We start from the raw sequence: 23,727 nt of genomic DNA, 5'->3' as shown, positions 1-23,727 counted from the left end.
TTATACTCTTGACGTACGTGTTCTACGTCATCGCATTCCGAACGATCCGATTTTCTGACAACTTTATGCAACCGTGTGTATGCAAGACAAGTTTGGCCCAAAATCTGTCAGAAAAAATCTGACGGATTTTGTGGTCGGAATGTCCGACCGTGTGTTTGGGACATTAGCAGGGGCGGACTGACAGCTCATGGGGCCCCCGGCAATAGGAGATTATGGGGCCCCTGGGCAATAGGAGATTATGGGGCCATACAGTATACACACACATTATACAATCACACAGTATACACAGACATGTTTCTATTGGCTGAGAAGGTACTGGAGAGTTGGGGCAGCTATAATCTCGGGATTTTTAGACCTAAAGGATGTCGGTAAGGGACATTTCAGAGACAGATGTAAAAAAAAAACACAGATTTTTACATACTGCCCCTGGTTTTACTGAGGCTGGCAACCCTGATGGGGCCCCTTGTGGCCCGGAGCCCTCGGGCAGTGCCGAGTAGCCAAATGGTCAGTCCACCCCTGGGTATTAGTCAACAGGAATGCAAGCACAGCTTGATACAACTTAGAATAAGGTCAACTGCATCTTTAACCGGTTCCCGACCAGCGCACTCCACTGTACGTCGGCAGAATAGCACGGGCAGGCATATTGGCGTACAGGTACGTCCAATCTTTAATCTCCGTCCAATCCCTGCCATCGTGCTCGCGTGCTGGTCGGGGACCCCCGTGAGTCCGGTCGCGGGTCCCGCGGACTCGATCACCGCGGGCATACCTGCGATCGTCTCACGGGGTGGCTGAATGGAGAAATGCCATTGTAAACAGCATGGCCCATTCTGCCTAGCAACTAGTGACGCTGATCTCTGCTCCATGTGATTGGAGCAGATATCAGTGTTCACTAAATGAAAGCCCAGCCCCCCACAGTTAGTAACACACTCCTAGGAACACTTAACCCCTACATTGCCACCCACTGGTTAACCCCTTCACTGCCAGTGTCATTTACACAGGAATCACTGCATCTGCAAAATGTGTCCACCATAATAAAAATCGCTGATCGCCGCCATTATTAGTAAAAAAATTATTAATAAAAATGCCATTAAACTATCCCTATTTTGTAAATGCTATAACTTTTGCGCAAACCAATCAATAATTGCTTATTGCGTTTTTTAAACCAAAAATATGTAGAAGAATACGTATCGGCCTAAACTGAGGGAAAAAAAGTTTTTTGATATATTTTTGAGGGATATTTATTATAACAAAAAGTAAAAAATAATGCGTTTTTTTCCAAATTGTCGCTCTATTTTTGTTTATAGAGCAAAAAATAAAAACTGCAGGGGTGATCAAATACCACCAAAAGAAAGCTGTATTTGTGGGAAAAAAAGTATGTTAATTTTGTTTGGAAGCCACGTCGCACGACCGCGCAATTTTCAGTTAAAGCGACGTAGTGCCGAATCGCAAAAAGTGGTCTGGTCTTTGACCAGCAAAATGGTCCGGTCTGTAAGTGGTTAATAAACTCTAAACGATGCACCATTCGATAGAATCCTTTCCTAAGCTGCATCAACACATGCAAAAGAATTCAGTAAATCCCCAAATACTCATAAACGATCAATGTCAGCAGTTAAGAACTGTACCCATTGTCCATATAAATAGCTGTGCTGTCTTACATTGCAACACCAATCTAATTAGTTCCAATCCATACTCACCAGAACTTTGTTATTTTGCTTAGTGATTGTTACAATGCGGCCTTCTGGCATTACTTGTGAGTTGGCTTGTGTTATTCTAATGTCCACAAGGTCTGCAAAGTCACAAAATGGTTGCCACAACTACAAAAATAAACATTATGAAACATTACAATATGACCGTAATTAAAGCACCTGGCAAAAGCTTCATATTTCTAGAAATGAATGCATCTACCTCTGTTTGAGTGCACTTATGCAGAGCACCTACTGGGTGTATTTTGAGAGAGAGGCCAGTAGTAGTTATCTCATCCTAAGGCCTCATGCACACTGGACATTAAAATGTCATTAGTGTTAGCTGTAAAAAGCTATAGCTGTAGAATGAGTTTTTCAGCGTGTTTTTTTTTTTTGTAGTAGCGTTTTCAGTGTTTTTTGGCATTTTTTAGCTGTAGCGTTTTGTTTTTTAGCTAAACTATACTCCCACAAAAGCTTATGGCTCAGAAACGCTGATAAACACAGATTTTTCAAAGTTTTTCATAATTGTTTTGTGTTTTTAAGCTTTTATCAGAGTTAGAGGATTTTTTTACAGCTCTCAAGACCCACTAGTTCTGGGGGTTTTTCCAGCCAGAAAACACCCCAGCCAAAAGCTGCTGATAACAGCCTATGTGTGCATGGACACATGCTGGGGAGTTTACTGGCTGCAGAAAAAAAAAGTCTGAAGCCAAAAACAGCAGCTGTAAAAATGTGCAGTGTGCATGGGGGTCTACATTTCAGACAGTTTTTTTTTTTGGCTGTATGGGTCCTTTTTAATTTTTTTACAAATAGTATGACAGGAAAAGGGAGAGGGCAGTTTCTTGCCCCCCCCTTTTCCTCATGGGAGAGCGGCTGGATCAGCAGTTTCAAGTTCCCCCGCAGAGCCTGTGGCCAGCGGGGAAACAGCTGTTAGTCACATGTTTTGAGAAGGGGTACAGGTGACCTCTCTTCATGACATGTGAAAAGCCTGGGAAGAACTGGTTTAAACCAGTTTTCTTGGGGTTATAAAAAGGGGGTTCCGCTGAGGGGGCTCATTCGCCTCAGAAGAAAAGCTGTGGTGTTCTCTCTGGGTTCTGCCCTGAACAAACAGTCTCTTCTGAGGCAGGAAGATGAGAGAGGAGGGAAGCCTGGATTCGCCAATGCCTAGACCTACCCGCCCGTCGTGTCAAGAGGCTCCGGTGGGAGCTACACCGCCTGTCAGCCATCCTGGTCCGGAGGAAAGAAGAGGAGAGTGGTCAGCGGTGGAAGCCCGGGAGCCGTCGCTGCGTCAGGAAGAAGCGGATCCCGAAGATGTGGAGGAGGAGCCAGCGCGTCAGCAAGGAAGCGCCGCCCCTGGTTCGGTCGGATGGGGCGGCGAAAAAGAAGTGCAACCCCCGCCGGAGCTATTCGCCTACCCTCCGCGCCCTGCTATTCAGAAAAGCTGGTCCTTCTCAGGACCGTACCAGAGGGCAGGTGGGCGGGGGAAGGCTTGGAGCGGGCAGGCAGAGCGGCCAGCTGAGCAGAAGAGCATCCACGTCTGAAGCGGTGGTTGGGGCCAGAAGTGGTACGGAAGGTGGAGCAACCTCTTTGAGAGAGTGGGCTCCCCCTCCACAGCGTCAGGTATCACCTAGGCAACCGACCATGCTGCCTTTCACTGAAGCAGGGCTTGATAGTGGGCCTGCTTTACATAAAGGGAGTGCAGGTATGTATGAACCTTCTGTTAATGAATTATTAAATGGTACTATTATCTAAAGTGTCTAAAGAATTAGCTATTCAGAAATCGTTTTGTCAGCCAGCTATAAGTAATGTTTTAGCCTCTGACGTTTCAGCTATGGAAGTTTGGTCGCCACCTAGTGGCGTCTCTGCTAATGGCACTCCAGCTTTGCCAATTCATTTAGAACAGAATATCAATGTGTATTATAGTAATGCTAAATCACAAAACTTGCTGGAAATTTGTTTAAAGGAGTCCATGCCCTGTGATATTTTTCCGTTGGGATTTCATTTGTGTCAGGTTGTTAAGGAAAAATTTGGCGGGGGGAATTTTTTTTTTTTTAGATATTCTTTCATTTTTCCTTCCGCTAAAGAAATTATTATTAAAAATAAATAAATAAATAAATAAGAGGATGACGACAGACGTAGACCTGTATCAAAAATTTTTTTTTTTTTTTTTTAATAACTGGTTACAGGCGTTTTTGTATTTTTGCGGGTGTTTTATGTGAAATATCACCTAAAAAAAGTACGGGTTTATTTCAACACTTAGACATTAAGTGGCATGGTTTAATTTTGATGAGGCATTTCGTCTGAAGTAAAAAAAAAAAAAAAAAACAGCAACAAATTTGTAATCTGGAGATTTTTCAAACAGCACACACACCAGTGATATTAGCAAACATGCTCCCATGGCTTCAGGTGTTTCCAGACAAGTTGAAGGCCCATCTTCTCATTGTAGGTTTTAGGGATGGTTTTTTATTGCCTATATTTCAAGGTCAGGGTTGTACCATAGTTAATAATTCAAATCAGTATCTGAATTTCTTCAAGTAGTTTTAGATGAGGTTAATTTTGAAATTTCAGAAGGAAGGGTGGCAACTTTTCTTTCCCTCCGTTTTCAAATTCCCCTTTTCTTTCCCTCATTTTTTAAATTTCAGGATTTCTACTTTAGGTGTAGTTCCAAAAAAAAAAAAAAAAAAAAAAAGGAAAATCATTATTTTAGATTAATTCATCACTTATCGTTTCCCAAAGGCAATTCCCTTAATGACCAAATTGATGAGAGTATGTCATCCGTTTCATATGCTTCTTTTGGAGGTGTTCTAGTAAAGTAAAGAATGTTGGGGAAGGGAGCTATTTTAGCAAAGGCGGATGTCAAGTCAGCTTTTCGCTTACTTCCCATTAATCCTTTATCTTTTAATTCCCTTGGGTTTTTTCTTTACTGATGATTTTTATTTTGATAAATGTTTACCTATGGGTTGTTCCTTGTCTTGCTTTTATTTTGAGTATTTCTCTTCATTTTAGAGTGGGTAGTTTTTGCCATTTCCGGTTCACAATTTTTAATTCATTATCTAGATGATTTTGTTTTTAGGCCCTCCCGATTCTTTCCTTTGTATTAATTTATTACAGAAAATTTTTGAGGTTTGCGACCATTTTGGTATCCCATTGGCTCAGTAGAGGACTATTTGGCCTTCAACTTGTCTGGAATTTCTAGATATCATTATTCATACTGGTTAATGGAGTTTAGGTTATCAGAAGAAAAAATTGAGAAAATAGCCTCTTTATTGTTCAAGTTAATAATAAAAAAAAAAAAAAAAAAAAGCAGTGATGTGAAGGAGTATTTGCTGGTTTGGTTGCAATTTCTTTCACATTTAACAATGGTAGGGCCTTATGGCAGGGGGATTTCATTCTAGATTCGGATTTCCTTCTCTTCACTGATGAAGCAGGGTCACATGGCTTTTTGCCGCAATTTGGCAGAAGCATTGGTGCGCTGAACGTTGGCATGTTTTTTGATTAGTAAAGTGTTACATTAAAAACATAGTCTTATTGGAATTATTTCCTATCATTGTTGCATTTGAGCTTTGTTCTTTCTTCCAAAATAAAATAATTTTGATACGTACAGATAATAAAGGAGTAATGTACGCTATTAATTGTCTAACATCCAAGTCTCCGCCAGTCATTGTCCTTATAAGATACCTGATTTTTAAATGCTTACGTTTGAACATATTGGTTAAAGGCTTTACATGTACCAGGTAAGGACAATGATTTGGCAGATGAGTTGTCTCGTTCACAGGTGGAGCGTTTTTTTTTTCAAGCTACTTCTGGAGGCGGATCGTGTGGGACACTCCTGTCCAATCAATTTATGGGACCTGGTTTAAGGCCTATTTCTATTTATATTATCAATTCTGCCTGGTTTTTGTATATAAAAAATAATAATAATAATAATTTTGAATATGATAGGTGAACCGTTGGGTTCCTTGTCTGAGTTGTTGTTGCTGCCTGAACTGTGGTGGTTGGGCTAGCTTTAAGTTTATTTGTTGTTGCTGCCTGAGCCGTGGTGGCTGGGCTAGCTTTAAGTTTATTTGTTGTTGCTGCCTGAGCCGTGGTGGCTGGGCTAGCTTTAAGTTTGTTACTGTTTATTAACCACTTTCAGACCGGACCATTTTGCTGGTAAATGACCAGAGGTCTTTTTACACTTTGGCACTGCGCTGCTTTAACTGGTAATTGCGCAATCATGCAATGTTGTACCCAAACAAAATTTGCGTCCTTTTCTTCCCACAAATAGAGCTTTCTTTTGATGGTATTTGATTGCCTCTGCGATTTTTATTTTTTGCGATATAAACGTAAAAAGACCGCAAATTTTGAAAAAAAATGATATTTTCTACTTTTTGTTATTAGAAAAATCCAATAAACTCAATTTTAGTCATACATTTAGGCCAAAATGTATTCAGCCACATGTCTTTGGTAAAAAAAAAGTCAATAATTGTATATTTATTGGTTTGCGCAAAAGTTGTCACATCTACAAACTAAGGTACGTTTTCTGGAATTTACGCAGCTTTTAGTTTACGACTGCCAATCTCATTTCTTGAGGTGCTAAAATGGCAGGGCAGTACAAAACCCCCCCAAATGACCCCATTTTGGAAAGTAGACCCCCTAAGGAAATTGCTAAGAGGCATGTTGAGCCCATTGAATATTTTATTTTTTTGCCTCAAGCGATTGAATAATGACAAAAAAAAATTTTTTTTTTTTTTTTACACAAAGTTGTCACTAAATGATATATTGCTCACACATGCTATGGGCGTATGTGAAATGACACCCCAAAATAAATTCTGCTGCTTCTCCTGAGTACGGGGATACCACATATGTGGGACTTTTTGGGAGCCTAGCCGCGTACGGGGCCCCGAAAACCAAGCACCGCCTTCAGGCTTTCTAAGGGCGTAAATTTTTGAGTTCACTTCTCACTACCTATTACAGTTTTGAAGGCCATAAAATGCCAAGATGGCACAAAACCCCCACAAATGACCCCATTTTAGAAAGTAGACACCCCAAGCTATTTGCTGAGAGGCATGTTGAGTTCATGGAATATTTTATATTTTGCCACAAGTTGCGGGAAAATTACAAACTTTTTTTTTTTTTTTTTTTTTTTTCACAAAGTTGTCACTAAATGATATATTGCTCACACATGCCATGGGCATATGTGAAATGACACCCCAAAATAAATTCTGCTGCTTCTCCTGAGTACGGGGATACCACATATGTGGGACTTTTTGGGAGCCTAGCCGCGTACGGGGCCCCGAAAACCAAGCACCGCCTTCAGGCTTTCTAAGGGCGTAAATTTTTGAGTTCACTTCTCACTACCTATTACAGTTTTGAAGGCCATAAAATGCCAAGATGGCACAAAACCCCCACAAATGACCCCATTTTAGAAAGTAGACACCCCAAGCTATTTGCTGAGAGGCATGTTGAGTCCATGGAATATTTTATATTTTGCCACAAGTTGCGGGAAAATTACAAACTTTTTTTTTTTTTTTTTTTTCACAAAGTTGTCACTAAATGATATATTGCTCACGCATGCCATGGGCATATGTGAAATGACACCCCAAAATAAATTCTGCTGCTTCTTCTGAGTACGGGGATACCACATATGTGGGACTTTTTGGAAGCCTAGCCGCGTACGGGGCCCCGAAAACCAAGCACCGCCTTCAGGCTTTCTAAGGGCGTTACAGTTTTGAAGGCCATAAAATGCCAAGATGGCACAAACCCCCCCCAAATGACCCCATATTGGAAAGTAGACACCCCTAAATTTAGGGGTACACTAGTGAGACTAGGTAATAAATGGCGGGTGCCCTGAAACTATAAAAAAATAACTAACCAACCAGCGTCACCTGTAACAGTTATATGGTGATCACTGGTGAAAGGGTTAACTAGGGGGCAATCAGGGGGCTTTATGCGGTAGTATATGGGGGTCCCTGGCGCTATAAAAAGCTGCGGCGAACCTAAATACCTACCTGCCTAACTAGCGTCACCTGTGACACTAATACAGCGATCAGAAAAACGATCGCTTATTAGGCTGGGTTCACACTGGAGCGATGCGGGAACGCCACGAATGCGCGGCGGGTTCCCGCATCGCATGCCTCCCGGCGGCAGTTCACACTGCCCTATGCGAACTGCTGGGAGTGTCAGTGAAATGTTACTGACACCCCCAGATCAGTTCGCATATCGCAGTGCGATCTGCAAACTCGGATCGCATGGTGTGAACACCCATGCGATCCGATTCTGCTGCGGGCCAAAAAAAGGGTCCCGTGCGAATTTGCGGCGGGTGCGGCGGGTGTGGCGGGTGCGGCGGGTGCGGCGAATGGCTGAACTCGAATCGCACAGAGATCGGATGTGATTTGCACTGCAGTGCGGTGCGAATCACATCCGTTCTCAAACCGCTGCAATGTGAACCCAGCCTTAGTGACACTGGCGACGGGGGGTGATCACGGGGTTAAACCTTTATTGGGGGGGTTAGGGGGTACCTTAGAACTAAAGGGGGCTAACCCTAACTGCCCTAACAGTTATTAGTCACAAATGACACCCGCCGGGTGATCAGGGGGTTAAACCTTTATTAGGTAATAAATGGCGGGTGCCCTGAAACTATAAAAAAATAACTAACCAACCAGCGTCACCTGTAACAGTTATATGGTGATCACAGGTGAAAGGGTTAACTAGGGGGCAATCAGGGGGCTTTATGCGGTAGTATATGGGGGTCCCTGGCGCTATAAAAAGCTGCGGCGAACCTAAATACCTACCTGCCTAACTAGCGTCACCTGTGACACTAATACGGCAATCAGAAAAATGATCGCTTATTAGACTGGGTTCACACTGGAGCGATGCGGAAACGCCGCGGATCCGCGGCGGGTTCCCGCATCGCATGCCTCCCGGCGGCAGTTCACACTGCCCTATGCGAACTGCTGGGAGTGTCAGTGAAATGTTACTGACACCCCCAGATCAGTTCGCATATCGCAGTGCGATCTGCAAACTCGGATCGCATGGTGTGAACACCCATGCGATCCGATTCTGCTGCGGGCCAAAAAAAGGGTCCCGTGCGAATTTGCGGCGGGTGCGGCGGGTGTGGCGGGTGCGGCGGGTGCGGCGAATGGCTGAACTCGAATCGCACAGAGATCGGATGTGATTTGCACTGCAGTGCGGTGCGAATCACATTCGTTCTCATAAACCGCTGCAATGTGAACCCAGCCTTAGTGACACTGGCGACGGGGGGTGATCACGGGGTTAAACCTTTATTGGGGGGGTTAGGGGGGTACATTAGAACTAAAGGGGGCTAACTCTAACTGCCCTAACAGTTATTACAGTCACAAATGACACCAATGCAAAAAAAAAAAAAAAAAAAATGACATTGGTGTCACTGTGACTGGGGGCAGGGGTAATTGGGGGGGTGATCGGGGGGTAAAGGGGGGGTGTGAGTGTGCCTGGCATGTTCTACTGTGTGTGTAGAGTGTTGGTGCAACTCACCGATCCGCTCTCCTCCGTGTCGGAACGAAAAATACCGACACGGAGGAGAGAATACATCACTTCCTCTCCTGTGTTTACATTACAGGAGAGGAAGTGATGTCACGGGGGATTTCCATTCGTCGAGAGCGATCGCGAGGGGGTGGCCATGAATGAATGGCCGCCCCCTCATCCCGGATCGCTCTCGAAGGAATGCCGACCGCCGTAGGCACCGGGGGGGGGCCCGATCGGGCCCCCCACCCGCGGGCAGGCAGGGACTTATATATACGCCCATATGCCTGCCCGTGCCATTCTGCCGACGTATATCGTCGTGCGGCGGTCGGCAAGTGGTTAAAGTTTCTTGGTTCTGCTTTGCTTCACGACAGCTACAATTTTTAATTTTATTTTCCTTATTTTGAACATTATCAATTCTTTGGCACCTTCTACTTGGGCAGGTTATCAATCTGCTTGGTTTATGTATCAAGAATTTTTAAACATATTAGGTGAACCGTTGGGTTCCATGTCTGAATTGCTGTTATTGAAGTTTGTTGGTTCTTTGTTTGAGCAGAATTATTTCTTGGTCGTACATACATAAAACCCTGTCGGGAATTTATTTTTTCTTGAAATTAAATAACATGCCATCTTGCATGCAGTATTTTTCTATAAAACAAGCTTTAAAAGTTTACAAAAGGATTAATTTTAGGCCTGATTCAAGGAAGCCCATCACTCCTCTAGTACTGGGTGAGCTTTGCTCCGTGATGGATAAAAAAAAAAAAAAAAAATTCTCATTTTAAATCGGTTCTTTTTTGGGCGGTTTTTTCAGTTATGTTTTTTGCGGCGCTTAGGGTATCTGAGCTGGTTCAAATACACATGTCTGAAGTTGTTATTTTTGAAAGTTCATAAAAAAATTTAATTAGCAGATCCAAAACGGATCAGGTAGGTAAAGGTAATTGGTTAACATTAGATATGTGTATGAGTACTAGCATTTGCCCGGTGGCTCTAATAAGTCAATATTCATCAATTAGGCCTTTGGGGGTTTTCTAAGTTTTTCATTCATGAATCAGGGTTACCCCTTACTAAATACCAGTTCTTAAGTGTTTTCAGGAGATGTTTGAAGGCCTTAAATTTAGATCAGGAACATTTATCAATGCATTCTTTTCGGATTGGAGCAGCAACAGAGGCCACTAGATTGGGTTTTGATGTTAGATCTATTAAACAGTTTGATAGATGGAAGTCGGATAGGTATTTGCTTTATATTCGTCCTAACGCAATACTATGATTTATTTCAGGTAACACTCGCATTGTATGGATGATTGGACACTCCTTCATCTATTGGGCGAATTTGAGAGCTCAGCAACGAGTTTATACTAGCAATTTAGGATTGGATGCTTCTAAATTTAAGATTTTTTGGTTAGGATTGGATGCTTCTAAATTTAAGATTTTTTGGTGTGGAAAGAGGGGAATGTTATGGTCAGACCTAATTTCTTTTATTTCACAGCTTCTTCTTCATTTTCCCTCTCTGGATATCTTAATTATTCATATAAGTGGTAAAGATATTGGTTACCATAAAACTTTGGACCTTAATTTTCGGATTAGGGATGATCTACAGAAGATACAGTTATCATTTAGGATACAGTTGTCATTTCCCAATACAGTAGTGTTTTTTTTTTTCAGAAATTGTGCAGAGGATAAGTTGGTTTTCTCATCCTTCTGTACGTCCTTTTGAAAAAATCAGGAAGAGAGTGAATAGGGCAGTATCCAGGTTGCTATCAAGATTGGGAATGCTATCCTTTAGGCACACTGAGCTGGAAGGGGGTATCCCTGGCCTTTTCAGGCAGGATGGCATCCATCTGTCTGATATTGGCTTGGATATTTTCAATGTAAATTTAAGTTACTGTGTTGAGATGGCCGCGGGTTGGGGTTCTGTGGGCAGTTGGCCTTAGGTCCTCCTGCCCTTTTGGGGATTTTGTGTTGCTGCCTGAGCCGTAGTGACTGGGCTAGCTTTAAGTTTATTGGATGAGTTTTGATGAGTTATGTACAACATTTTGAAACCAATAATAAACAACCGCGGCCATTATTATCCAAACACTTGTCTTCTTGTCTTATTTCAAAAGTTATGGAAAAAAAAAAATTCCGGCCTGCTGTCCCATGACAGGAAAAGGGAGAGGGCAGTTTCTTGCCCCCCCTTTTCCTCATGGGAGAGCGGCTGGATCAGCAGTTTCAAGTTCCCCCGCAGAGCCTGTGGCCAGCGGGGAAACAGCTGTTAGTCACATGTTTTGAGAAGGGGTACAGGTGACCTCTCTTCATGACATGTGAAAAGCCTGGGAAGAACTGGTTTAAACCAGTTTTCTTGGGGTTATAAAAAGGGGGTTCCGCTGAGGGGGCTCATTCGCCTCAGAAGAAAAGCTGTGGTGTTCTCTCCCCTCCCTCCCTCCCTATAAAATAAATTTGTATTTAATTGTATTTTAATTCTGTATGGTTATGTTAATTTATTCTGTCGCGGTTGTTGTTATGTGGTAAGTCACCTTTGCAAAAATAAAATAAAAAATAAAATAAAAATAATAATAATAAAATAAAAAATATTTAATAATAATAATACTGAATTATAACAGCAAAGGGGGACAAGTTATTAAGACTTTTAATTATAGTGTTCAAATATGTGCTACCTGAGCCGTAGTGACTAGGTTAGCTTTAAGTTTATTGGATGAGTTTGGTTGAGATATGTACTACATGCCCCTTTTGGGGATTTTGTGTTGCTGCCTGAGCCGTAGTGACTGGGCTAGCTTTAAGTTTATTGGATGAGTTTGGTTGAGATATGTACTACATGCCCCTTTTGGGGATTTTGTGTTGCTGCCTGAGACGTAGTGACTGGGCTAGCTTTAAGTTTATTGGATGAGTTTTGATGAGTTATGTACAACATTTTGAAACCAATAATAAACAACCGCGGCCATTATTATCCAAACACTTGTCTTCTTGTCTTATTTCAAAAGTTATGGAAAAAAAAAATTCCGGCCTGCTGTCCCATGCTGTACATGTCCTTGTGTAGTTAGCAGAAAGGTTCTTCATAAAATGTTTTTTGACCCTTTCTTGAGGATACAATGTTTCGAGTTGTAGCTGTTACTGTCATGTTACTTACCAAAATACTAACAGTCTAGTTAAGTAATAGTTTAGTTAGTTAATCAGGTAGGATTAGGTCCTCAGCAGATATAGGTAAAACTTTTTTTTTTCATTTTGGAAAGAGCAAGAGAGGGTTATAACCCCTGTCAGATTTTTTTTTTCCCATCTGTGTCCCATTGTGGAGATTTCCATTCACTTCCAGGAAGTGAGAGGAAATCCCTGCAAATTAGGGGAATTCCTTGGAACTAGTGCCCCTATTGGAAGATTTTCTCTTTATTACTTTTGTGGGGACAACCCAAAATTTGGATCTCTACTTTATCCAAAACGGAAAAAAAAATGTTTGTGTTTAGTTATATGTTAACTGCTTGCCGACAACCCGCCATCGTTATAAGGCGGCAGATTGGCACTGCTGCGCGAATCGCCACTTTAAGAGCTATAGCGGGCGCAAGGCCGGAGCCGATGTCCACGACCCGCAATCGCTCCTTAGAGAGGCAGAATAGGGATCTTTTAATGTAAACAGACAGATGACCGCTCTGTCAGGAAAGTAGAGAGAGATCTGTTCTAGTCATCAGGAACAGCGATCTCTCTCTATTCCCAGGCAGTCCCCTCCCCCCACAGATAGAAACACCTCCCTAGGGAACACTTAACCCCTTGATCGCCCCCTAGTGTTAACCCCTTCCCTGCCAGTAAAATTTATACAGTAATCAGTGGCTATTTTTCTCTGTATCGCTGTATAAATGTCAGTGGTCCCAAAAAATTGTCAAAAGTGTCCGATCTGTCCGTGGCAATATCGCAGTCCTGCTAAAAATCGTTGATCACTGTCATTACTAATAAAAAAAAAAAAATGAATAATAAAAATGCCATACATATAGCCCCTATTTTGTAGACACTATTACTTATTGTAATTATTGTGATTTTTTTTTTACCAAAAATATGTAGCAGTATACATATTGGCCTAAACTGATGAAGAAATTATTATTTTTTGGATATTTATTATAGCAAAAAGTAAAATATTGTTTTTCTTCTTTTAAATTGTCATTCTTCTTTGTTTATAGGGAAAAAAATAAAAACCACAGAGGTGATCAAATCCCACCAAAAGAAAGCTCTATTTGTGGGAACAAAATTACCTCAATTATGTTTGGGTACAGTGTGCACGACGGCGCAATTGTCAGTTTAATTGACGCCTTTCCGGATCACAAAAAAAAGGGCCTGGTCATTAAGGGGGCAAATCTTTCCAGGGCTGAAGTGGTTAACGCAGCCCTGGTCAGATTTATTTAATGCAGTTTAGTCCACTGAATAACCCGACACATCTGTTTCAAACGGAAAGTTGTCAGCAGAAACATTTTCCCATTGGTAGATTGTCCCTTGTTTCCTATTCTGGTGAATACTGTGAAAATTTGGATTGCCCATTAATTCCTGCCCATGACAATAGTTCCCAGAACGAGAAGGAAGTGTGAATTTGCCTAGTGGGGACACAGACAGCAATAAAAATGTAACAAAGTTCCTAAAAATTCCCCACCGTACCCTAAACTTTTCACCCTTTTTCCATTCCACAGAGACTATCCGTGACCTAGATGGGGTAAGTGTGAGGCCGACTGACTGAATGAGGGAGGGGGGTGTAAGTGTGGGGCCAACCAACCGGGGAGGGGGGTTTTGCCCTGATTCATTTTGTAGAATACACCAATATCAGTAAAAGTAAGAGATGGATAAACTGATGTGGGTACACATATATCTACTGTTTATATGGCCACTCTTTTCTCTTGCACATACCGGTACTTACCTCGCTCTCAACCTCTTTCCAGATAATGCCTGCACTCCCGGAAACCTTTAGGAGCAGGTCTTTACTGTCTTTCTGTGTGCTTTTAACTGCAAATGTCTCGGTCTGAAAGTCTTGGTCCAGTTTCTCTAAATCCATGAGATACTTGATTTTGATGAGGGGAACAGTGAGCATACTAGCACGAATCTTCCTCAAAGAGTTCTGAACCCTCCTGCGCAGTCTTTTACGGGAAAAGAAGTTCAACTTTACAATACTTTGTCGCAGACTTTGTGGGACACAGTGTTTATAGCTGTATGGAGAAAGGAGGAAATTTTAGTTATTACTATGAGGTATGGATGTTACTATACAGAAATCTGAGAAAAACGTGTTTATTTTAGTTTTGGATAGAGAAGGGAAGTTTTAACTTTTTGATTTTGATGTGGTCTGTGTCCATGCCATGGAGATTTACTCTGTCTTTGTCAGCAAGAAAATGTAAAATTTAGAGTTGTCACCAGAAATAGAATAGAGGGGTAATCTTCCTGTGGGGACACTTGTATTGGTGACAACGGTCTAACTACTAATTACAGAATGATATACAAGAATGGTTGTTGCTCCTATGTCTGTATTAACAGCATTCTAACATCTGACTAAGCACCCCTTGAAACATTATGTAATTCCCTTTTAGGCCTCATTCACATAGGCGTACTTAAGCGTACACCATGCAAAGGGCTGTGTTTTCCCATGCGGGATGCTCAAGAATTCCATGTATCTGTGTTCAGGCAGTCCTATTCATGTCAACTTGGATGCAGCAGCTGCATGGACACAGCCTCGGGTCCCAATTTGACATCCATGTGGATGCATGTCCTCAAATGCACGCTGTCTTTATTCGAGAACACGCACTGACAACCATATGGATGAAGACGGAGAATGGACATATAACAGTAGTAATAATAATACTCTGCTACATGACCCCAGGGTGGTACCCCCAGAGAGTCCCAAATCATTTAGGATACTAACAACACCCTGTTGGTAAATTAGAATTCTGAGATTAAAAGTCAGAATTCTGAGTTTGAAAGTCAGAATTCTAAGATTCAAGGTGAGAATTCTGAGTTTATAAATATAGTAGGCTCTGTTAGGAAGATTTTAGGACCAATGAGCAATAATGTAGTAACACCCACAGACCATCATTCTGCAGACATACATGTCTTCTGCTCTATATATGGATATGTAAATCTATCTTAGTTACAGCACACAATATAGGGAAGCAGGTAGTGCTGGGTTCTCTGGTTCCTCTACTGTATTAATAGTTCCTCAGTGTTTTTTCTCATCTCTCTTCTCTGTCATCTGCTCCAACAAGAAGAGCCATGCTGAAAACGTGTCTAATGTGTGTGAGTGGGGAAGACACAGCTTCCATAGATAACAAAACACAAAGGGAGCCCCAGAATGATACGAACAGAAGGGGAGGGGTAATGGAGTGCCTAGAGACACCCAACACAGGAACAGGATAGGTGGAGGAGGAGAATTGCGCAAGGGGGAGGAGCTATATTTAAAAGGGGCGGAGCCGGAACGGGACCAGTCTCGAGTGGAAAATATTAGAGGAGGCAGCTTTTCTTCGCTGCTCCTCCTAGGCAAGATGGCGGCGATCGACCACGTGTTGGAGCGGCTGCGGGCTCAGGCGGAGGTGCGGGGTTCGGCGTGGCTGACCGAACAGGTGGATCGATGGATGGGTGAGCCTGAAGCGGGAACGAGTAGCGGGGAGCCGGCGCTGCGGGCCCGGAGGTCTTGGCCTCCGGCGCGCTTCTCGCCGGGCCCCGCCCCTCGGCCACCTCGTGATCGGCGGAGCCCGGGGGAGGACAGGTCGGTCCCCCCTGCCAAACGGAGACAGCGGGACACTCGGGGCCTGGGGCGGGCGGCACGCCTTTCCCCCGGGGGGCGGGGCCACGATGGCGCCGGCTCCCCGCCGTCCAGCCCGGCAACCGGTCGCGTGGGGGACCCCTGCGGGGGGCCCCGCACGAACAGGGGGACAGCCAGCGGTGCGGAGGGGACTGGAAAAGGACAGGATTCGGCCTACCGGAAGGCGCAGACGGTGGGTGGGGGGCGCCGGGCGGATGCTGGCATGCCTGAGGGACAAGATGGGGGACTGACGCCCAGGGGTGGTGCGGGGAGGCGCCCCAGGTCTGGTTCGCTACGCCAGTCGGGGAACAAGGCCCCTGTGGGGACAGATCTTCCCAGCCACCTGATTGCTGCGGCCTCTGGGAGTGGGTCGCCCAGGGGGCTCCTGGCTCCTGCGGAGAGAGAGGAGGAAGACCGGTCGGAAGGAGAACTGTCCGCTGAAGACGAAGTGGTGGATCCGGCGGTGGAGAGCGGCAACGCGGCTGTGGGACGTGTTCCTGGTCGGCCCGGTAAGTCAGTACCTACTGTTTTTTCTGATGTTTTGCAGGGGTTGCTGGGGGTTGTGCAAGGGGCGGCTAGTTCAGCGGCGCAGGAGGCGCCGCTGGGGGGGTAAAGGTGGCGGGGTCAGGTCGGGTGGACCCGGGGCCCGCCCTGCCTATGCAGGGTCTGTTGGAGGGGTTGCGGGCATTGGTGGACAGGTTTGGGGGGGATGGGGGATCTCCTGCCCTGACGGCGCCTTGGGGGGCTGGTACGGTCACTGGGGCGGCGGGGGTTCCGCCGGCTGCGGGTGGGGAACCCCCGGCTTCCACGACGGCGGTGCCGGTGGTGAGTGGGGGGCCCGGTGGGGAGGAGGCGGCCGCGACGCCCGGCCGGACTGATGTGGTTCGGATTGGGGATGCGGCGCGATGTGAGGTGTACATCTGCTTCGAGGGACCGCTCGGGGCGCACCTGAAGCCGGAAGTCCGGGAGAAAATTGCTAAAGGTGAGTATGTGGAGATATTCTCGCTGCTCCCGTTGGAAAAATTCAATTTGGATCGGGTCAAGCCCAATGACACGAAAAAAGACGATGAGGAGAAGAAGCGTTATAGGCTGATCCCGCGGACATTTGAAAAGAAAAGACGGAGGGCCCAGTGAGGGTGTTGAGTTTTTTGGGCATAGTGATAGATTCGGCGGCTATGGAGTGCAGGTTGCCGGACGACAAGTTGGCGGATTTGCAGCGGGCGATTCGGGAGATTCAGGGCCGTCGGAAGGTTCAGTTGGCGACCTTGCAGTCCTTGCTGGGAAAACTGAACTTTGCGTGCCGCATCATTCCGATGGGCCGGGTGTTCTGCCGACGGCTGTCGGCGGCGATGGCGGGGGTGCGGGCGCCTACGCACTTCATTCGGTTGACAGAGGAACACCGGGACGATTTGGGTGTGTGGCATGATTTCTTGTCCTCTTATAACGGCAGGGCGGTTTGGATGTCAGGGCCAGTGAGCAACTTCGATGTCGAATTGGTCACCGACGCAGCCGGGTCTACGGGCTATGGTGCGTTTTTTCAGGGCAGGTGGAGTGCGGAACCTTGGGCGCACTCGTGGAAGGAAGCGGGTTTCCTGGGCAACCTGGTGTTGCTGGAACTCTTTCCGATCGTGTTGGCGTTGGAGCTGTGGGGGGAGAGTTGCAGGAATTTGAAGCTGCGCATCAACTGTGACAACATGGGTGTGGTGCAGGTGGTGAATCGCATGTCTGCATCATCCCCTCCGGTTATCAGACTGTTGCGCCAATTGGTCCTTCGGTGCCTGCGTTTGAATGTATTTCTGTATGCTGTTCACATACCTGGGGTGGAAAATTCCTTGGCTGACTCCCTGTCTCGTTTCCAGTGGGACAAGTTCCGGGAACTGGCACCTGGCGCGGCCGCAGTCGGGATTCCGTGCCCGGGGTGGATTTGGGCGCTGCCCTTGGAGTCGCCGCGGGTTGGATACGCAGGTCTGGTGGGAATGGCAGGAGTTGGTGCGAGAGGTGGACGGAGCTGGGGGAGCCGGGGACTGGCGCCTGCTGGTGCTTTATTTTGTGGTCCGGAACGTGGAGGGCGGGCGCTCGGCGGCCGCGATCGATCGAAAAATGGCAGGCTTGTCATTCCTTTTTAAGTTGTTGGGGTCGGAGAATTGGTCGAAGGGTTTTTGGATACGTCAGATGCTGAAGGGTTTTCGGAAGCAGTCAAAGAAGGGGGACACGAGACGTCCGGTGACGTTTGGGGTCTTGGTGGCCATTTGTGGTAAATTGGGCTCGGTCTGCATGTCTCCGTTCGAGGTTCGGTTATTCACGGCGGCCTTTTCGTTGGCTTTTTACGGGGCTTTTCGGATTGGGGAGTTGGTCAGCCCGTCCCGGAAAGTTCCGGGGGGGCTGTGGGATCAGGATGTGCGGGCGACAGGGTCGGAGGTGAGTATAACTCTTTGGCGATCGAAGATGGACCAACGGGGTAGGGGCGTGGAAATTTGCTTGTTCAGTTTGGCAGGGTCGCAGGTTTGCCCGGTAGAATCGGTTCGGAGTTACCGTGAGGTAAGGCCGGGGAGACCGGGGGCCATTCCTTATCCACGCGGACGGGTCTTTCCTGTCCAGGTTCCAGTTCGTGGCGGTTTTTCGGCGATGCTTGACGCTTAGTGGTTTGGTGGGGTCGGAATATGCTTCTCACTCCTTCTGCATTGGGGCGGCCACGGAAGCGGCCCGGTGCGGGTTGGATGAGGCGGCGGTGCGCAGGATCGGTCGTTGGGAGTCGCGTAGGTTTCGGTCGTACGTTCGACCTCAGTTGGCGGTTGGGCGGTCCCGGGAGTGGGATGGCCCTTAGTTGAATTCCTGGTTTGGATGTTAAAAAGGGATGCAAAACGGGGACAGTTACTGGTATAATGGAGTTTTTTCCACGGGGGTATGGGTTGGGATCTCCGTGGGATGGGTACGGGCATTGGTTGGAATTTTTTTCTTTGTCTGGGGTCTTTTTTTTGTTTGTCGGGGATCAGCAGGTTTGGTTTCTCGTTTCAGATGGAGGTACACCGCGCCTCGTTTGGATCGTGGGCCACTCCTACGTTTGTTGGGGGGCCAGGAGAGGAGACATGAGACCTGCGGGGAGGCAACTGGGGATTTCCAGGGCCGAAGCGGAATTGCGTTGGTTGGGGATACCAGGAATGCAGTGGGAAAGGGTGGTGAGTGTGGTGGAAAGGTACGTTTGGCTGCATGGGCCCCCGGATGTGTTGGTTCTACATGCTGGGGGGAATGACCTGGGAGCCCGGAAGCTCAGGGATTTGTTGACTGACATTAAGGCGGATTTTCTTAAGCTGCGTGCAAGGTTTCCCAGTACGATTCTGCTGTGGTCGGATATTGTCGCCCGGACGCAGTGGAGATGGGCGAGGTCAGTGGCCAGCATTCAGAAGACGAGGATCCGGGTGAATAAGGTGGTGGGGAGATTCGTGATTCAGAATGGAGGGCTGGTGATCAGACACAGGGAGCTGGAGTCCAATGTGGGTCTGTACCTGAGGAGGGATGGGGTTCATCTCACAGATGTCGGGATTGACCTATGGTCTTTGGGTTTGCAGGAGGGGATCCAACAAGCTTTGAGGGTGTGGGGTTGCCCTCAAGGGTAAGGTGGTCACCCTTTCAGGCTGTGGCGTGAGATTTCTGGTGGTCTTTGATGGTGGCGGTAAACAGAGGTGATATAAAAGGGTGGGGGGCTCATTGGTATTATGGGCCCCTCCGGTGTATTCCCGAACGGTGGACGGAATACTGGGAGGTGTTTCACTGCAGGAATTGGTTGTCTCTGAGCGGTCACAGCGTGAGGCCTGGTATGGTAAAAAGGTAAAGCAGTGAGGTTGGTGTTTTGGAGTTAAAGTGGGTCACCGTCAGAGATCACCAGACTGGAGTTGATAAAGTTGTTCAAAATGTTTTTTTACAGTTGTAGATATATATTTATATATTTATATATTTATATACATATTTTGGAGGGAGTAAAATATTTTTGGTTATGTTTAATAAAAGGCTGTTGTGGCCATTTTACTCCAAAGAGAAGGTGTGGTCTCATTATTATAGATATAAAAGGGCTGGTATGGGACATTATTTAGAGGGGGACTGTTGGGCTACGCAGGTCAAGGAAGCCCCGGAATGATACGAACAGAAGGGGAGGGGTAATGGAGGGGCGGGCATGACCGGGTGCCTAGAGACACCCAACACAGGAACAGGATAGGTGGAGGAGGAGAATTGCGCAAGGGGGAGGAGCTATATTTAAAAGGGGCGGAGCCGGAACGGGACCAGTCTCGAGTGGAAAATATCAGAGGAGGCAGCTTTCCCACCCTCCCTCCCTACTGTATAGCATGTTTGGGTGTAAGTTAATGGTTGATTGCTGGTGTTGTCGTTGTGTTTTTGTTTTTCTTTCTTTCAGGTGCAGTGGGATGGTCGTCACAACAGTGAAGTCGGCCCTTTGGGGGGCTGCAGCGTGAGATTTCTGGTGGTCTTTGACGGTGGCGGTAAACAGAGGTGATATAAAAGGGTGGGGGCTCATTGGTATTATGGGCCCCGCCGGTGTATTCCCGAACGGTGGACGGAATACTGGGAGGTGTTTCACTGCAGGAATTGGTTGTCTCTGAGCGGTCACAGCGTGAGGCCTGGTATGGTAAAAAGGTAAAGCAGTGAGGTTGGTGTTTTGGAGTTAAAGTGGGTCACCGTCAGAGATCACCAGACTGTAGTTGATAAAGTTGTTCAAAATGTTTGTTTACAGTTGTAGATATATATTTATATATTTATATACATATTTTGGAGGGAGTAAAATATTTTTGGTTATGTTTAATAAAAGGCTGTTGTGGCCATTTTACTCCAAAGAGAAGGTGTGGTCTCATTATTATAGATATAAAAGGGCTGGTATGGGACATTATTTAGAGGGGGACTGTTGGGCTACGCAGGTCATGGCCAGCACAGCTCTGCACCCCAACTTGTAGGAAACATTGCACTATTGTCCCTACATGAGGGAATTGTGAATGGCTAGAAGGCAGCAGGACAATGTGTTTTATAACACGTTTATGTTTCATAACGAATTGATAATAGCAATTACTTGTCTGAACTAACGGAGTTGTTTCACAAACAATTAACCTCATAATAAACAGAAAAGCAAGGAAAAGTAATTAGTAGGAGTCACTATAGTGGTTAGAGCAGCAGGCTTATATTGGTGAAGTTGCGGTTTCTAATCCAGGTGATAGCACATTTAGATATATATATGTTTTATTTTAAATATGAGATAGTGAGGGCTTAAATTGTATTTTATCAATATATCCAAATTGATTTCAAGGTATATTAACAAAGGCACACTGATATATTGAGCACACAAAGTTGTAGTATATGCTGGCTACTATAGATTAGAGAGTAGAGATTTAGAAGAAAAAACGGTGTATATATTAGGGTGATCAGATGGGAGCATTACGGTGTCATCTTCAGTTTCCCCGGGGGGTTCACAATTTCAGGAGACTGGTCATAAAGGATTGATCATAGCAATTACTTGTCTAGATTAGTACAGTGGTTTCACTGAGAATTAATTTCATATTAAACATAAAAATAAATTCGAAAAAGTTTTTAAGTGATAACATAGTGGTTAGTGTAACAGGTTTATATTGTTGAAGTTGTGGGTTCTAATCCAGTTCAAAATGCATTTTTTAATTATATATTTTCAATATATTGATTTTATATTAAACATTTTAAAGTATGAGTTAGTGAGGTCTTAAATTGTATTTTATTGATATATCCAAATTGATTTCAAGGTATATTAACAAAGACATATTGATAAAATTGTTGTATATGCTGACTACTATAAGATCCCTTTCACACTGGGGCGCTTCGCAGGCGCTACAATGCTAAAAATAGTGCCTGCAAAGCACCCTGAAAGAGCCGCTGCTGTGTCTCCAATGTGAAAGCCCCGAGGGCTCACACACTGGAGTGGTGGGCTGGCACTGGCAGGACGCTACAAAAAGTCCTGCTAGCAGCATCTTTGGAGTGGTGAAGGAGCGATGTATACACCGCTCCTGCCCATTGAAATCAATGGGGCAGTGCAGCTATACCGCCGGCAAAGCGTTGCTGCAGCAGCGCTTTGCGGTGGTTTTAACCCTCTCTCTGCCGCCGTGGAGGGTAAAAGCACCATGCTAGCGGCCGAATAGCGCCACGAAATTGGCAGTAAATCGCAGCTAAAAATAGCAGCATTTTACTGCCGACGCGCCCACCGCTTCAGTGTGAAAGGGGCCTAAATTAGAGAGTAGGGATTTTTTTTACAAATCTGTGTATATATTAGGATGATTTTGGTGACATGGGGCCAGTTCTCAATTTCAAGAGACTGTCCCTGGAAGCTGCATGATAACCACCATGTCTCACGACCCTGGGCTCTGCACTAGAAGGTAATCTGTGCATGTGTACTACAATGTACATGCACGCGACAATATTTCACTGATTGGCTGTAGTTTATCTCCACTGACACTGAGGCAGCACCATTTTCCTCTTAGCTACACCTTTGACACAGGGACATTTTTTCCAGCTAATGACCCCACCGATACAGGGTTATTTTTTCCATCCAGTGACACCACCAATACAGAGTCATTTTTTCCATCCAGTGACTCCACCGATGCAGGGTAATTTTTCTTCTTTACTACTGTTAGCCCCTTACGTGTGCACCAGTTTTAAACTCTTACATATTGCAAATATAGAGTATATGGATATACAGGTACAGTATTTTGCTCTGCATGCCACTATTTTCCCCAAATCCCCACCTGAGAGGGGGGAGCAGACACAGTTGGGTACTGGATGACTTTGTCCTATCTCAGCTGGGGAGACTGAGGTCACAGTAGGCTATAGTCATCCTCACGGATACATTGCCATTACAATGATCACTGCTAGAGTCACTGAGAACTATATTGGTCATTGCTAGAGACAGAGCTGTCTTCCAAAATCATAGGGTCCCATGTCGTGTACCTAACAACCCCCCTTCCCCGCTGAGTGTTACTGTTGGTGCTAATGTGTATGCTATGCAGCCATGATATGTAGTCTCCATGCAGAATAGTATGCAGCGATTGTGCAACTGGGGAGACAATTAGTGATATGCTGTGAGTTTTAGTAGTAAAGATGTACAGGGCCATGCACAATAACTAGTGTATGTAGTGGCCAGGGCCATCTTTAGAGCAGGGCAAATGGGGCAGCTGCCCTGGGCCCAATTGTTGTAGGGGGCCCCAAAGCAGCTGCACTGAAACCCACGCTGCTGCCTGCTAGGTCTTTTAAGATGGAGTTCCACAACCTGTGCTGGTCATTTGCTGGCTGCTCTGCTTTGTCAGCTGCCGTTCAGAATCCTCTCTGCTCTTTACATCTCTACATGAGAGCAGATGAGGGAGAGGGGCAAAGAATCTACACAGGCACACGATCCTCATGAAGCCAGCAGCCTGCATGGAGGTCCTGTGTAAGTTATGCATTTTGTCACAAGAGAATCGTGTGACTTCCCTTACAGTCAGATCCTGCTGCTTTCCAGGAGCAGACGGTGACTGCGTGTGGGTGGGATCGGCATGGGGGGGGGGGGGGGGGGCTAACTGCACCTGCAAGAGCCTGGGAGAAAAGAATTTCCACATGCTGCTTAGGTACTGCTTAGGTACTGTGTGTAAATATGGATGGGGGAGTGATTGTGCACACTGTGACAGCCTGATCTGGGTGGGGGGGTTAGATTGTTTTTGTGCACACTGTGATCGTCCAGTATGTCCTCTAATATAACCCCCCAAGTCAGTCTGTCCCCTAGTACAGTCCTCCCATTTCCCAGGTCAGTCTGTCCCC

General features: G+C 45.6%; 1 protein-coding gene across 2 annotated transcripts in view; it reads right to left on the bottom strand.

Moving 5' to 3' along the window:
- JAK3 (Janus kinase 3) overlaps positions 1–23,727 on the bottom strand; it is a 197,953-nt gene that overhangs the window by 107,438 nt on the left and 66,788 nt on the right. For both annotated transcript variants that reach the window (XM_077475550.1, XM_077475549.1), the window contains exons 6-7: positions 14,047–14,332; positions 1,695–1,814 (exon numbers count right to left, since the gene is read on the bottom strand). In XM_077475550.1, the coding sequence (XP_077331676.1) occupies positions 1,695–1,814; positions 14,047–14,332 (406 nt within the window). The remainder of the gene's footprint in view (positions 1–1,694; positions 1,815–14,046; positions 14,333–23,727) is intronic.

Source organism: Lithobates pipiens, unplaced genomic scaffold, assembly GCF_037356315.1.
Source record: "Lithobates pipiens isolate NorthernLeopardFrog02 unplaced genomic scaffold, aLitPip1_a1.2 Scaffold_13, whole genome shotgun sequence".
Lineage (NCBI taxonomy): Eukaryota > Metazoa > Chordata > Amphibia > Anura > Ranidae > Lithobates > Lithobates pipiens.
The sequence above is the reverse complement of the archived record's forward strand: the minus strand, read 5'-3'. Positions and strand labels throughout refer to the sequence as shown.